The sequence below is a fragment of the Dermochelys coriacea genome, chromosome 8 (genome assembly GCF_009764565.3).
Source record: "Dermochelys coriacea isolate rDerCor1 chromosome 8, rDerCor1.pri.v4, whole genome shotgun sequence".
In the NCBI taxonomy this organism is placed as follows: Eukaryota; Metazoa; Chordata; order Testudines; family Dermochelyidae; genus Dermochelys; species Dermochelys coriacea.
Window position 1 is genome coordinate 22088602 of NC_050075.1, and position 14546 is coordinate 22103147.

The window sequence follows — 14546 nt, forward strand, 5'->3', positions numbered from 1 at the left end:
AAATGACCTTCAGTGGGATGGAGAGTTTTAGATTTTTCCCCCCTCTGCTTCCTTATCCTTGCTCTGTGTCGTTCTGTGCACTCCCAGTCCTCCGCCAGCCACCTCCCTGCTGCTCTCCCCTCCCTCGGGCTGCTGTCCTTGGGAACCCGGTGTCCTCATGAGGGGTGCCTCACATGAGCATGCGCAGTCTGATTAGCTGGGCTGGGTGCCCCTATGGCTGTGGTGGTCTCTTGGGGAGCTGGGCATGTGCCCATTTGATGAGTGGGGTCCAACAAAGAGATCCCTGTGCTGGCCATGCCATCCTGCCCTGCCCCTGCAGTCAGAAGTAGACTCTGCTCCTCCCCAACAGCGGTAACGTCTTTTCTCCTTCCCAGGGAAGGCTCTGGACTACATGTATGCCAACACAGCGGCCCTGCAGAACAGCACCAGCTTCGTGGAGTCCCTCTTTGAAGAGTTCGGTACGTACAACTCAGCCAGCTCATCACTGGTCTGGAGACCCCTCCCCTCCACACCTCGCTGGCCATGCAGCTGAACTGCTGTGACTTCTAGCTATCCCTCCAGCCTACAAGGTTGAGAGCTCAACTCCCGCAACTCCAGGCAGAGGGCTGACTCCCTCAGGGGCTCTAGCCCCTCTTTGTTGGCTGCCCAGGTGATCGCTCCCAGGGCAGGGATGGAAAGAGCACAATGTAACCTTGGTGTAGTGGGAACATTCACAGCGCCAATAAAACCAGATCCACTGCCCGAAGCGGGGTATGATCCCATTGCTGTCACACCGGTCTAGGCAGTTCCTTCATCCCCCTAATATCTAGCTCACTTTGGGGCACCCAAATATGAACGCGCCTATAGAAACTTGTTCCGCTTGGGAAGATGATGATGTGGTGTGAAGTGGAGTATAAATGACGTTCTTGTGACAACAGGCTAATTCTGGTGTGGGCTGGGGGTGGTCAGTGTATATAGCACTGAGGAAGAGAAAGGCCTTCCTTGAAGATCGGTCTGGGGAGCCCTGTCCCTGGCATCATAGCTTGGCTTAGCATCTCTTCTCTAACCCCCCTCCAGACTGTGACCTGCGGGATCTCCAGGATATGCAGGAGGACGATGGGGACACCAGTGAGGGCATTGGCTTGGAGCTCACAAGGAGCCATCCATCTAAAAATGTGAGTCCAGCAACCTCAAAATCTCCATCCCCACAGGTCCTTGGGCCCTGTCACAGTCATGTGGTAGTGAAAGGACAAGAATTGGAGGCAATTGGATTGGAACGTGACTATGGCAGTGAACTCCTGGGTGGCTGGGCTGGGACTTCTCAAGCCACAGTCCCTGCCTGCTTTGAGTGGGTGGAAGCAGACAGCAAAAGCGGGAGGGGCTGGGCTCTGGGTTTGGTAACCTCTTGGACAGGGAGAGACACCCACAGATCCAGGAGGATGGGGAGGAGACTTGTTACCCTTCTCTTGCCATTTTGGGAACAGCTCTTGTTGATGGCCCCTTGGACATCCTGTAACTCAGCCCCGTCCCGCTCCTTCACTCTAATTCACACTGGTCTCTCTCTGTCTCCTTTGTAGGCTCCTAGGGACCCTCCTCCACCGCTTCCCACGACCCCCCCACCTGAAGATTACTATGAGGAGGCCCTACCTCTGGGCCCAGGCAAAGCCCCCGAGTACATCACCTCCCGCAGTGAGTCCGACCCTGGTAAACAGGAAGCACCTGTGGGGAGGGGACTGGAGAACACCCAGCGGGCTGGCCCTTGGCATGTCTATACAGTGGCTCTGCAGCTCCCATGCCAGCCTATCAAAATAAGGGGCCCTCGCCAGAGTCCCACAGGGGGCAGAACCTCACTGGCTTGTCTTGGGGAAGGCAATGACCTGGGGTGGGGACAATAGCACTCCTGTCCCTGCTGCCTTCCCATCCCCATGTGGTGGTGGTACCAGGGGCTGTTTGCACCCACCCCTCCGGAAACGCCTCAGTCAGGGCTGAGTGACCAGGAACGTTGAGATCCTGAGGCAAGACAGTCTCTTCCACAGCTAGTCCTAATGCCTTAGGGCAGGGAGAGGGGGTGGCTAAGGGGCAGAGGGTTCAGTGGGAGCTGGCTTGGATCTGCATCAAGTCCTGGTCTCTCTGAGGCTTTTGGAATGAACAAAGCCCCAGTCCTGGCTCCTGCTGTGTGCAGAGAGAGTGAAGGGGATCTTTCACCCAGTAGCAACACCTGCCAGCCCCTTTGGGGGTGATGTTACTGGGCTCCCAAGGAGGTCCTGTCCAGGGCCTGATATGGGGCAGCTGCCCTGAGCTCCCTTGAGCTGGGGCTCCAACACTCCCCAAGGGAAGGAAGAAACCAAGAGTTTTCCCCAAAGTGGGAGGTTTTGCTTGGTCTTCTCAGCTGTAGGATTCAGCCCCTCAAACGCTCCCTCATCTTCTGGCTGCTGAGCTCCATGCCTGTGTGAAGGGCAACCTGAGGGGAATGGGATGGGGAGCTCCCAGACCCTGTATGTGAAGGGGGAGTGAGCGCTGAGCCTCCCCGGGAGTGGCTGTGACCTTGGAGGAATGTCAGGAAAGGAGCGGGGTGCTTTTCCCAAACGATGTCACTTGGCAGCTGGTCTCCTTCCTCCTGTGGGTGGGGCTTTCCGGTGGCTCCTGGAAAGCTGGCAGAGGAAGGGAGGGAGGCTTTCTGCTGCTGAGGCTTTTTCAGCTTAGCCTGTGGACAAAGTCCCTCTCCTTATCCCACCACTTTGTGCTTCTATCCAGCTATACTGCACCCATGTCTAATCCATTACACTTGGTCTTGCTGCTGAGCTCATGTTGGCAACTGTGAGAGCTCCAAGCTGTGGCATGACTTGCTTCAGCGCAGCCTTCTGATGGGCCCTGTGACCAGTGTCTGTGCCACGCACGTGCCCCGTTAATATCCCAGTCCCTATGCAGGGGTCTCCATCACAAATTTCACCCCCTTTGCTCTCTCTGCAGATAGCTCCAGTCCCCCCAACTCAATCGAGGATGGCTACTATGAGGACGCCGACAGCAACTACCCTGTTACCAGGATGAATGGGGAGCAGAAAAACTCCTGTAGGTACCAGGGCAAAGATTCTTCAAGACAGGTGCCTAACCAGGGGGAAAGAGCCAAAAGGGGATGAGCCATCAGCCTGATGGATTGGGGTGGGGAATCCTACACAGAGCCTAAGAGTCTGTGTGGACCACAGCCCTGTGGTGTAATCATCAGTGGTAGTTCTGTGGCTTTCAAGGCAGGAATCGCTCTAGGTGTTGCAAGGAGAGCGAGGAAGAGAGCCAGGGTCTGTCTATTTCTGGCAGTTTATAACCATATATAAGAGGCACCCACCTGCTGCTCTGGGAGCCATTGACTTGAGTTAAAGTACCAGTGCAATGAAAACAAAGACAGCAGCAAGCACCCTGGGAAAAGCTTTAGCACAACCCAAGAGGTGGGACTTTCCTTGTCCAGTCTCTTCAGCTGCCTGGGTAAAGAGCTGCATCCTGGAGTATCTCTTGGAGGTCAGTAGTCCCTGAGCAATTCAGACATGTACGCTGGTCTTACACAGGCTGCTCAGCAAACAGTCAGGCCTCTTGCATGTCCTAGCCATTGATTTTCTCCAAGAGCATCTCTCCATCTAAAGAGGTTTGTCAAATGTAAGAGGTGACTTAGAGCCCTCCATGTTTTTCATATTTCATAAAGAGAAATGCTAGTGCAACTTGGATAGGAGCTGGAGGAAAATGGAAATTGTTAGTGTTGAACTGCTGCCGTTCCAGAGTTTGATCCTCCATTTCCCCCCCGCCCCTTCACACAAAGGCTTTCTCTCTCAAGACACTGCTAGGAGAAGGTGATCCTCCAGGCTGAAGTCCCACTCCATGTGCAGGACATTGGAGCTCCATTGTCAATAGCATCCTGGGGTGACTGGGAGGGTCTCTGCTTCCTTCCAGACAATGACTCTGATGCGATGAGCAGCTCCTATGAGTCATACGATGAAGAGGAGGAGGATGGGAAGGGCCAGCGGCTGACACACCAATGGCCATCAGAGGAAGCTTCTATGAACCTGGTGAAGGACTGCAGGATTTGTGCCTTCCTGTTGCGTAAGAAGCGCTTTGGGCAGTGGGCCAAGCAGCTGACGGTCATCAAGGACAACAAACTCCTGGTGAGACTTCAGCTTCTGGGGGGACCCAGGATACAGGATCTAGAGGCGATTTGGGGCGATCTAGAGTCTGAGAGATCCTGGGCTGGAGAAACGGGGAGCCTCCTGTGTATAGGGCGCAAGTGAGCCAAGTGCACCAAAGGACAGGCAGGGATTGGCAAAGCTGCTGCTTTCAAGTGGCCTAACCATGTATGTTCAGTGAATTGTTTGAGTAAATGAAAGGGTGTGTCTTCCATGGGGATGTGAGCGGGGCAGAGACTGCCTTTCATGGCAATGTTGCATATCTAATCCATACCTGCTGTGCAGGATAACAGCACCCCTGGAAGCATTTATACCGTGAGGCCCACAGTCCAGATCTCTACCCAGAAGCCATCTGGGTTCACCCTGTATATTTGTCACTGAAAAAGTTAATGCAAAACATCATGAGTAAAGTCATCATGCAGGTCAGTTAGCTGGGAGACCGTGTGGCCCAGAGGGTAGGGTACAGGACTGTCCAAGTTCTGTTCCTGGTTCTGGGAAAGGAGTGTTATCTGGTGGTGTGAGCAGGGACTCCTGGGTTCTGGTCCTGGCCCCTTCTGTGACTTTGGCTGATTCACTCCCCTGTAGCTTCCTCCTCTGTAAAATGAGGCTCTGTAAAATGATACTGTGCCACCTCTGTGAATTACTACGAGGTCGCTAGATGAAGCCCTGTGTAAGGACAGACAGAGCTTCAGCAGGGATATTACCCCTTTTGTACTAGCACGCTCATGCTCCACAGCCTGGCAGGAGATGCAGTCAGGCCTCGACTCTGTGGGAAACAATTGTCTCCATTTCTTTTAGTGCTACAAAAGCTCCAAGGACCGGCAGCCACACCTGGAAGTGCCCCTGAGCGCCTGCAGCGTCATCTATGTGCCCAAGGACGGGCGCCGCAAGAAGCATGAGCTGCGTTTCTCTCTGCCAGGGGCCGAGGCCCTGGTGCTGGCAGTGCAGAGCAAAGAGCAGGCTGAGGAGTGGCTGAAGGTACCTCTTACTGCAGCTTATGCCTTTCTCCCTAGCCCACGCCACTGTCCACACAGGCTTTCTCTCCACACAAAATCCAGCCTTTTCCCATTTGACCAGCCTTTGTCCTTCTGGTGGAACCTCCTCCGTGGTCTGGTGCCATCTCAGTACATGGCCCAGCTCCTGTGATCCCTGTCTGACATAAGTGGGTAGGCAGGTTAGCTGCCTTCGTGGGAAAGGCCTGGCTTCCAGTGCTGCCTTATCTCTGAAGGGAAGGGGATTTTCCATCCATCTTTTATCATTCCTGTCAGACTGGGACACCAGCTTTGGGGCGAGCTACCAGGCCCAGGGAGCCGTGGCCCCTTTCCGCTCCCTGTGTGATAGGCTGGAGTCCCATGGGCAAAGGGAGAGGGGAGCTGTTTGTTTACCCTCCCCCTTCTTTTTCCTGCCTTTGTTCTGCCAGTGGGAGACTGTGCAGCTTGGAAGCTGTTTAGTGAAGTCACCAGATCTGCCTCTGAGCTGGCAGCGTGTAAAGGCCTGAAACAGGAGCGTGTTTAAATAGCACCATCTTGCTCCTGGGGATTATGAGCCCCTGCCCACCCCAAATCTGCCGATGTGGGGCATTTCACTGCTGAGAGATTGAGATGCCAGCCTGCCCCATTTCTGCCCCCCCTGCCCCATTACACTGCACTCCAGTGCTCCTGGTACTGTCAGATCCACCCTACCCAGCCTGGCTACTGCGTGTGCCTTGGTGAAGGGCCATGTGGGGGAGGGAGAGGGATGGGAGAACTTCTCCCAGGCTGAACCTGTGTGGAGATTAGCAAGAAGTTCTGGTCACCCTTATTGCCCACATTATGACTGTAGCAGCTTTTCGTCACCCCTCTCCTTTTGCTGGCTGGCAGGGATGGGACGCAGGAAGGCTGAAGTAGGGTGGGCTGTCCTTATGCCATGTCCATCTCCCCAGAGAGCCTAGGTTCACCACAACCTCACAGGAAAGATGGTCAAGGCTCTACTCTGGGACTCGGGAGATGCAGGCTCAATTCTCTGCTCTGCTACAGCCTTCCTGGGGATCAGTACATAAGATTGTGAGGTGCTCAGATGCTATCTATGGTGATGGGGTTGCATAGGTACCTTGGGCAGATCCCCTGTAGGAGATGGCCAAAGCCTCCCAGATCAGCTAGCTGGAACCTAAGGGGCCTTTGTGACTGTAGTCTGAGTCCTCGTTAAATGCCCCTAAACCTTTTTAACGGCCAAACCATTTATTATCTCAAACAGGACTTTGTGGAGGGAGTTTTAAGAAGATCCTGCTCCAAAGGGAGCTTTGCAGGGTGCAACATGCTGCTTTGTCCCCTCTGGAAGGCAGCAGGGAACTGGATCAATCATTCCAGGAAGGGATAATTCATAAATAGCTACAGCAAAATGCTGTTTGTTTGTGGTTGGGTCAAACTGTGTGGTCAGAGCTCCCCTGTTACTGGAGTAACGACTTGGGGCTCAGTCGCTCCCAATGGGTCCTGAGAGGCCGGTGCTGAGTGGTCTGTCTCCACAGGTGATAAAGGAAGGGAGCAGTGCCAGTGGAGGAGGAACAGGTGGGACTGAAGCCCCTACATCCCCTGTGCTGCATTGCAAGATGGACCTTGACAAGGTGTCCTGTTCTGTCTCTCCCCTGGGGGTTAGTGACACACAGCAGAAGGGAACAGTGACTAAACTGACAGGAATCAGGCAGCTGAAGGCTGGGTTTCTGGTTCTACAAGATCAGCCTTGCTCCCAATGTTTGCATGGCCCTTCTGTGGCACCCCCTATGATAGCAGAAGGGGACTCCCTTCAATGGGCGACAAAGAGCCAAGACCACCTCCCCAGCCACCCTGGAATGGAGATAGGGGTGGGGCATATGCCCTTTCCTGTCCCCCTGCCTAGGGTGGGGCTATCAGGAGCTAGGCTGGACACTGACCTTTGCCAGACTCGCAGAACTCCGGTCAGGGATGGTCACTCAGTGAGGCATTGAAGTGGTTAAAAGCCATGGGGACTCGTGCGGGAGGAAGGGATGGGGAGAGGAACTGCACTGAAACGGACGCCTGCTCTCCTCCCTGCAGAGGTTATCACAAGACAAACAGGCGTCTGACTCGGACAGCGCGGCAGCAGGAGAGAACTGCACCCCCATGAGCCGAAGGAAGCACGGTGAGAGCCCCAGCCCTGCTCTGACCATTGTGGGCCCATGAGCTGGCACTGCTGTGGGGAGGGGAGGGTCCACCCCACTGCAGAAAGCATCCTCCCACCTCATCACCTCTCTGCAGTTGTCTCAATAAGCCGCCTGCTGCAGGGAGGTAGGAAGGGGGCACGCCTGCTGGCACAGCTTCGCCGCACTGCCATGCGGCCCTGCTGCATGTGCTGGAGTTGCTAAAGCCCCTGCCATGGAGGAATATTTACATCCTCTGCCTATAATCTGCCCCTGGCTCCATGCGCCGGTCCTCTGAAGTGCAACAGTTGCTTGGGATGGGGATGTCCTGCTCTTTCCCCATCAGTGTATCTCTTCCCACTCTGCCCTCCCCTCCTTGCCACTGTCTGACACCCAAAACCCCTTCCTGCTCTCATTGCAAATCCCAGCCTGAAGGACGGCACCATGGTGACCTCTCCGCTTTGGCCAGCCTTGAGCGGGGGGGACTATGCCGTTTACTCCTGAACTGAGCTCTCCTCCCTGTTCCCAGGGAAAGGCAAGAAGAGCGGCTTGGCTGAACTGAAGGGCTCAGTGAGCCGGGCAGCCGGGAGGAAAATCACCAGAATCATCAGCTTCTCCAAAAAGAAGCCGTCCCCTGAAGACACGCAGACGTCCTCCACTGAGGAGGACATCCCCTGCTGTGGTTCGTAGCTAGGGCTCTGGGGAGACGGGAGCAAGAAGGGGGTATCCTGGGTCTAGGTGGATGTTGTTCCTAGGGGACTTTGTGCCAGGTATAAATTGTGCCACAATGCCTTTCTCTTGCCCACCAGCCAGACCACCCAGAAGGGGATGCTACACAGGGAATTTCACTATTTCCTCTGAATTCCACCCATCGCTCACCAGCCCTGCGACAGCATCGGGGACTCTGCCATGACATGGAAGGGGATTTCCTGCTACAAGCATGTAGCCTGGGATTGATCTCCTCCATCCCTTATGTGTGTGTGTGTGTGTCTCACACACACTCTGTTTTCTAGCTCAGTGTCCCCAGGCCATGATCGCAGGACCAGACTGTTTCACATAGGGCACTCCAGGTACACATCTTTAGAGATGCTGGGGACCACACAGCTGTTAGGTGCTCTCTATGTTAAGTGCCATGTGAACAGGTGATTTGGTTTTCTCTCTCCCAAGCTAGAGCAGTAGAGCTAAAGTCTGCAAGTTACATAAACAATTGGAACAAGTTATTAAACCAGGGATCGTCAACCTGTGGCACGCAGCCCGCCAGAGTAAGCCCCCTAGTGGACCGGGCTGGTTTGTTTACCTGCCACGTCCACAGGTTCGGCCGATCGCAGCTCCCACTGGCCGTGGTTCGCCGCTTCAGGCCAATCGGGGCTGTGGGAAGCAGCATGGGCCAAGGGTTGTGCTGGCCGCCGCTTCGCACAGCTCCCATTGGCCTAGAGCGGTGAACCGCGGCCAGTGGGAGCTGCGATTGGCCGAACCTGCGGACGTGGCAGGTAAACAAACCGGCCCGGCCTGCCGGGGGCTTACCTTGGAGGGCCGTGTGCCAAAGGTTGCCAATCCCTGTACTAAACAATCAGTTTGTAAACACCTAGAGGAAAGGAGAGTTATAAGGAATAGCCAGCATGGATTTGTCAAGAACAAATCATGCCAGTCCAACTTAATTCCTTCTTTGACAGGGTTACTGGCTTAGTATATGGGGAGAAGCAGTAGATGTGATATGTCTTGATTGAGTAAAGCTTTTGGCACAGTCCACATGACATTCTAATAAGCAAACTAGGGAAGTGTGGTCTAACTGAAATTTCTATAAGGTGGGAGCACAACTGGTTGAAAGACAATAGTCACTTAGCATAGTTATCAGTAGCTTGCTGTCCAATTGGGAGGGTGTATCTAGTGGGGTTCCACAGGGCTCAGTCCTTAGTTTAGTACTAGTCAATATTTTCATTAATGACCTGGATAATGGAGTGGGGAGTATGTTTATAAAATGGGTAGGTAACACCAAGCTGGATGGCGTTGCAAGCACTTCGGAGGACAGGATTAGAATTCAAGGCAACCTTGACAAATTGAAGAATTGGTCTGAAATCAACAAGATGAAAATTGAATAAAGACAAGTGCAACCTACTTCACTTAGGAAGGAAAAATCAAATGCACAGCTACAAAAGGGGGAATAACTGGATAGATGGTAGTACTGCAGATCTGGGACCACATAGTAGACCACAAATTGAATGAGTTGACAATGTAATGCAGTTGCAAAAAAGGCTATAATTATTCTGGGGTTTATTAACAGGGGAGAAAGTTCAGAGGAGAATAACAAAAATGATAGGTCAGGTTTTCTAAATCTTTTATGAGGAAAGATTAAAAATACTAGCATGTTTAGTCTTGAGAAAAGAGGACTAAGGAGGGACCTGATAACAGTCTCCAAATATGTTAACAGCTGTTCTAAACAGGGTGGGAATCGGTTGCTCCTCATATCCACTGAAGTAATTACAAGAAGTAATTGTCTTCTCTGCAGCAAGGGATATTTAAGTTACATATTAGGAAAAACTTTCTAACTATAAAGATAGTTAAGCTCTGGAATAGACTTCCAGGGGAGGTTATGGAATCCCCATCATTGAAGGCTTTTAAGAACAGGTTGGACACACCTGTCACGGATGATCGAGGTTTACATGACCCTGCCTCTGTGCAGGGGGCTGGACTTCATGACTTCCCAAGGTCCTTTCGAGCCCTATGATTCTACGAGTTAGTAATAGGTTTCAGAGTGGTAGCCATGGTAGTCTATATCAGCAAAAAAAAAAACTAGGGTCCTTGTGGCCCCTTAAAGACTAACAAATTTATTTGGGCATAAGCTTTCATGGGCTAAAACCCATTTCATCGGATGCATGGAGTGGAAAATACAGTAGGCAGGCAGGTATAAATACACAGCACATGAAAAGATGAGAGTTGCCTTACTGAGTGGGCAGTCAGTGCTAATGAGGCCAATTCAATCAGGGTGGATGTGGCCCATTTCACTAAAAAAGTAATTTTCTCCTCTATTGATATTCACCCCTTCTTATCAACTGTTGGAAACGGGCCACATCCACCCTGGTTTTTTTGAGTTAGTAAGTTGCTCAAAAGATAAGCATCCTCTGAGATAAGATGCTGCTAAAGAAAATAAATGAAACTTCATGTCTGTCTGTCTGTCTGAGATACTCATACTGGCCCCTATTCCCATAACACCCAAGTGCGTCACAATCTTGGATGTAGCTATCCTTGCTACGCCCCTGGGATATAGGGATGTGCTGTTATGCCATGGGGAACTGAGGCACAGAGACCAAGTGATCAATCACACAGACCATCTGCGGTGGAGCTGGAAACAGTCTCCTGAGTCCCAGGCTAGTGCCCTAACCACTGGACCATTTACCTCACGAATTCTGCCCCCAGAAGGGAGGGGATGAGCATGGTGACCTCATAGGGCTTCTGCATCTATAGTTTCTGTGGACAAATCCTAATGTCCTTACTTGGGTAAAGATCCCGTTGACTTCAGCAGAGATTTTTGCAGAGTATGAACTTACTAAAGACCAAGCCACACTTGGGCCTTCGATTTTTGAGTTCTGCAGTTTTAAGGGGCACATCTCCTGGTGCCCAGAGAGAGGGTCCTGCCCCAGTGCAGTGCTTTGTGGAGTGCTTCCACTGCCAGAACAATGTGGGGGAACGAGGCCTACCCAGAGGTAGGAAGATCGGCAGTGATTCACTGACAGGCCTGGACGTATTTTGGTAGGATACCGCAGAGCAGCATTTCAGACTCTGGGTTTGTCTACATGGCAGTTAGACACCCATGGCTGGCCTATGCCAGCTGACTTGGGCTTGTGGGGCTTGGATTGCAGGGCTATTTAATTGTGGTCTACGTGTTCAGGCTTGGGCTGGAGCCCCAGCTCTAAGACCCTGTGAGGTGGGAAGGTCCCAGCTGAAGCCTGAGCCTGAACGTCTACACTGCAATTAAACAGCCCCTTAGCCCGAGCCCTACGAATCTGAGTCCGTTGGCACAGGCTAGCCATGGGTGTCTAATTACAGTGTAGACAGACCTCTGACAAAAGTACAGCGAGACAAGACAACATTTTGGAGCCTCCCGCACTGCCCCTATTGGTTCTCGCTTTTCACCTTCCCCTTAGCATCATGCTTGTTGGTTCATTAGGTCCAGCTGAAATGCACTGAGACTCTCTTCCCTTGGGGAACCGGCTCTCCCTGCAGGTTACCTGAATGTCCTGGTTAACCAGTGCTGGAAGGAGCGTTGGTGTTGCTTGAAAGGCAACACGCTCTATTTCCACAAGGACCGCTCCGACCTGCGGACACACGTGAATGCCATCGTCCTGCGTGGCTGCGAGGTGGTGCCAGGCCTGGGCCCTAAGCACCCGCTTGCTTTCCGCATCCTTCGCAGTGGGCAGGAGGTCTCTGCCTTGGAGGTGAGTGTTTCATTCTCAGCGGCTCCAAGTGAGGCATGCAGGCTGTGGAGGCTTTTCCTGCCTCCCTCTGGAAGATATGGACGGGCAGTTTGGGTCCAAATCCTGGGCTGTTTATTTCCTTAAGGGTTTAACCGAACCTAGAACTGAACGGAGACACAGAATAGATTCTAAAGGGAAACCTCCAGGGACAGTTTAACTTACCCCTTCCCTGGCTGTGCTTTGAGACCCCAAACTCAGCCAAGTGGGCTGGTGCATGGCCCGGGCAAGTGAAATTGACTAGAACCAAAAAGCGAAGTCCTTTTTCGCTGCTGAGCCCAGCCGAATGCAGGTGATCACATAAACTATGCTGAGCAGCCTCTGAAATTCTTTCATTAATCATCTGTGGTGCATCTTGTTACACAAGCAAGGGATTTGGGGTCTTTTAAATCTAATCTTTATCTTGGCAAGATCCCTTAGGTTATGTGAAGTTTTTATTCCATAACTGATTAAAGCAGGCATGCGTGGGGCGCCCTGTTAATGTGTTTCAGACAAGTGAATGTAATATACAAAGTAATTTCACTTGGGTCTGAATGACTGTATAGTGGCAGCCCAGATGCTGATAGTATCGGCACAGAGAAGCTGCTGGATTGGTTGAACCAGGCAAATCCCGGCAGGTGAATGAACTCATTTGACTCTTAGCTTCAACCCAATGGCTCCTCCACACAGGAGCGGAGCTTGGCAGGTGCTTGGGCTGATGGAATCCAGCTCAGTGCCATGTGGAGAGAGCAACCTCATTCTCTAGGGAGGGTAAGGTCTTCCCAGTTTCCCTGGGAACCCCCACCCTATGCAGGGCTGAAGATGTACTGTGTCTCAGCACGTGTGTTGCATATGAGCAGAGGCCTGTGCTTTTTTGTGTGGCATGGGTGGGTTGGGCTGGTGTGGGGAGACCCAAAGCAAGGAGGCTTTGGGGGGTGAGGGGAAATATTGCTGTAACTCCCTGTCCATGCTCTGCAGGATATGGGCCATCTACCTGGAGAGATGTGAAGGGGAGATGCATATCCAGGGTCCAGATGCTCATGATGATGGCTTTCTCACCCCCTAGGCAAACTGCTCTGAAGATCTGGGCCGCTGGCTTGGCCTCCTGCTGGTTGAGACTGGCTCCCAGAAAACCCCAGAGGCCTTGCACTATGACTACGTGGATGTAGAGACAATAGCCAACATAGTCACCGCTGTGCGACACTCCTATCTGTAAGGGGCTCTCCTCCCATGGCTTCAGAGTTTTTGTTAAGGCAATGGATGGGTGGGTATGATCTAGCTCCGGCATGAGGCTCACCTGGTGCCCACTCCCTCTCTGCCTGGACCTGGGAGAGCAAAACTCTCTGTGAGGCCATCCCAGCCAGCACTTCTACCATGGATGCATCTTGTGTCTTCAAACCCTCGTGGCAGCAAAGCCCCAAGTCATTGAATGCAGCCTCAGAGCCAGAATAAACCTGCCGCATGAGTAGTATTGTGGGGTAGGGACATGCAGCGGGGAAAGCAGCGGTTGGTTATGATTTGTGGGGCCCTGAGCCATGTGTGCCTTCTAAAAGCTGTCTAGGGACTGGAGCTCAGGACTCGGACCTGGCAGCTCTGGCTGTGCTGAGTGGACTTGGTCAAGTCACCACATCTCTGTGCCTCGTTTGCCCCTGGAATGGGATATCTACTACCACATTTCCAAAAGTGTGGGGCACCCGCCTTTGAGAGGAGGCGGGGGGGGGATGTACAAAGGGCAAGCTGGGGGTGAGGAGGCTTTTGAAGATGGGGAGGCTTTTACCAGCACATGGATGTGGCCAGGTGGGGTGGCAGTGCCTGACTGGCTTCATTTCCCTGAAGCAGGACTTGGCTCGCAGTGGCTTGGGGACTGCATGGGGGAGGGGAGGCAGGGCTAACTCGTGAAAGTTTGCAAAGTGCTTTGAGATCTTTGGGTGGAAGGAGCTAGAGAAGGATGTCATGTTGCTGCTATGCAGGAAGGGGCTGACTCACTCTATCTCCCCATCCCTTCCTCCCCAGGTGGGCCAGCGCTTCCCACGAGAGCCAGGCTGACTCCTCCCGGGTGGTGTATGATGATGTCCCCTACGAGAAGGTGCAGGTACGAATGTGGCTTGCTTACTATCACACTCCCCCCGGAAAGGCCATGGTTCTTCTCCCACCCAACCTCTTGCAACCCCCAAGTAACTAAATGCTGGGGAGACAGGCACCCCCTTCCCCACAGTGGCACTTGGGGCCCATGGTTTCTCAGCAGCCACCCTGCCCTGAGTGCAGATTTCTGCTCCTGCCTCGTAGTGATGCTATGCAGCGTCTCTGCTGGGATCTGTTTTTCATTGCATCCATCCATGCAGGTAGAGGAGCCACCGCGGCCGTCCGGGGCCCAGGTGAAGCGCCATGCCTCGTCCTGCAGTGAGTCGTCACGCCGTGTGGACCCGCAAGTCAAAGTCAAGAGACATGCATCAAGTAGGTTGAGATTCGCCTGCTGGCAGATGTGCTTTGGGACCAAACCTCAGACACATGGGAGGGGGATTGTTGGCTCAGGGATTGCGACTTCCCATTTCTGGTCACCATTTCCTATCGAGCCCCAGGTCACTAATGGCAGGAGCCCTTCCCAGCCCTGGCTGTTCCATGAGATGAGCTGGTGGGGTCTTAGTCCCGCGAGGGCTAGTGATGGTCACAGGTGGCCACGTGTCCTGTAGGAACTGGAATAACTGGCAGCATGATCTGGGGGGCCTGCAGCTTCTCCTTACCAGCGGGGCTCCGGTATGTTGGCCTGCTGTGGTGAGTGGGAAGTGTGAACTGCCCCTGCTAAGGACGGAGTGGGGACTCAGC

General features: G+C 53.1%; 1 protein-coding gene across 4 annotated transcripts in view; it reads left to right on the forward strand.

Moving 5' to 3' along the window:
* AFAP1L1 (actin filament associated protein 1 like 1) overlaps window positions 1-14546 on the forward strand; it is a 57083-nt gene that overhangs the window by 35781 nt on the left and 6756 nt on the right. For 2 of the 4 annotated variants that reach the window (XM_038411939.2, XM_043520163.1), the window contains exons 3-15: window positions 375-458; window positions 1057-1154; window positions 1557-1683; window positions 2950-3048; window positions 3916-4127; window positions 4944-5123; window positions 6649-6744; window positions 7193-7277; window positions 7805-7957; window positions 11497-11708; window positions 12790-12935; window positions 13737-13815; window positions 14066-14177. In XM_038411939.2, the coding sequence (XP_038267867.1) occupies window positions 375-458; window positions 1057-1154; window positions 1557-1683; window positions 2950-3048; window positions 3916-4127; window positions 4944-5123; window positions 6649-6744; window positions 7193-7277; window positions 7805-7957; window positions 11497-11708; window positions 12790-12935; window positions 13737-13815; window positions 14066-14177 (1683 nt within the window). The remainder of the gene's footprint in view (window positions 1-374; window positions 459-1056; window positions 1155-1556; window positions 1684-2949; window positions 3049-3915; window positions 4128-4943; window positions 5124-6648; window positions 6745-7192; window positions 7278-7804; window positions 7958-11496; window positions 11709-12789; window positions 12936-13736; window positions 13816-14065; window positions 14178-14546) is intronic. The other 2 variants (XM_038411940.2, XM_043520164.1) reach the window with 1 other exon arrangement.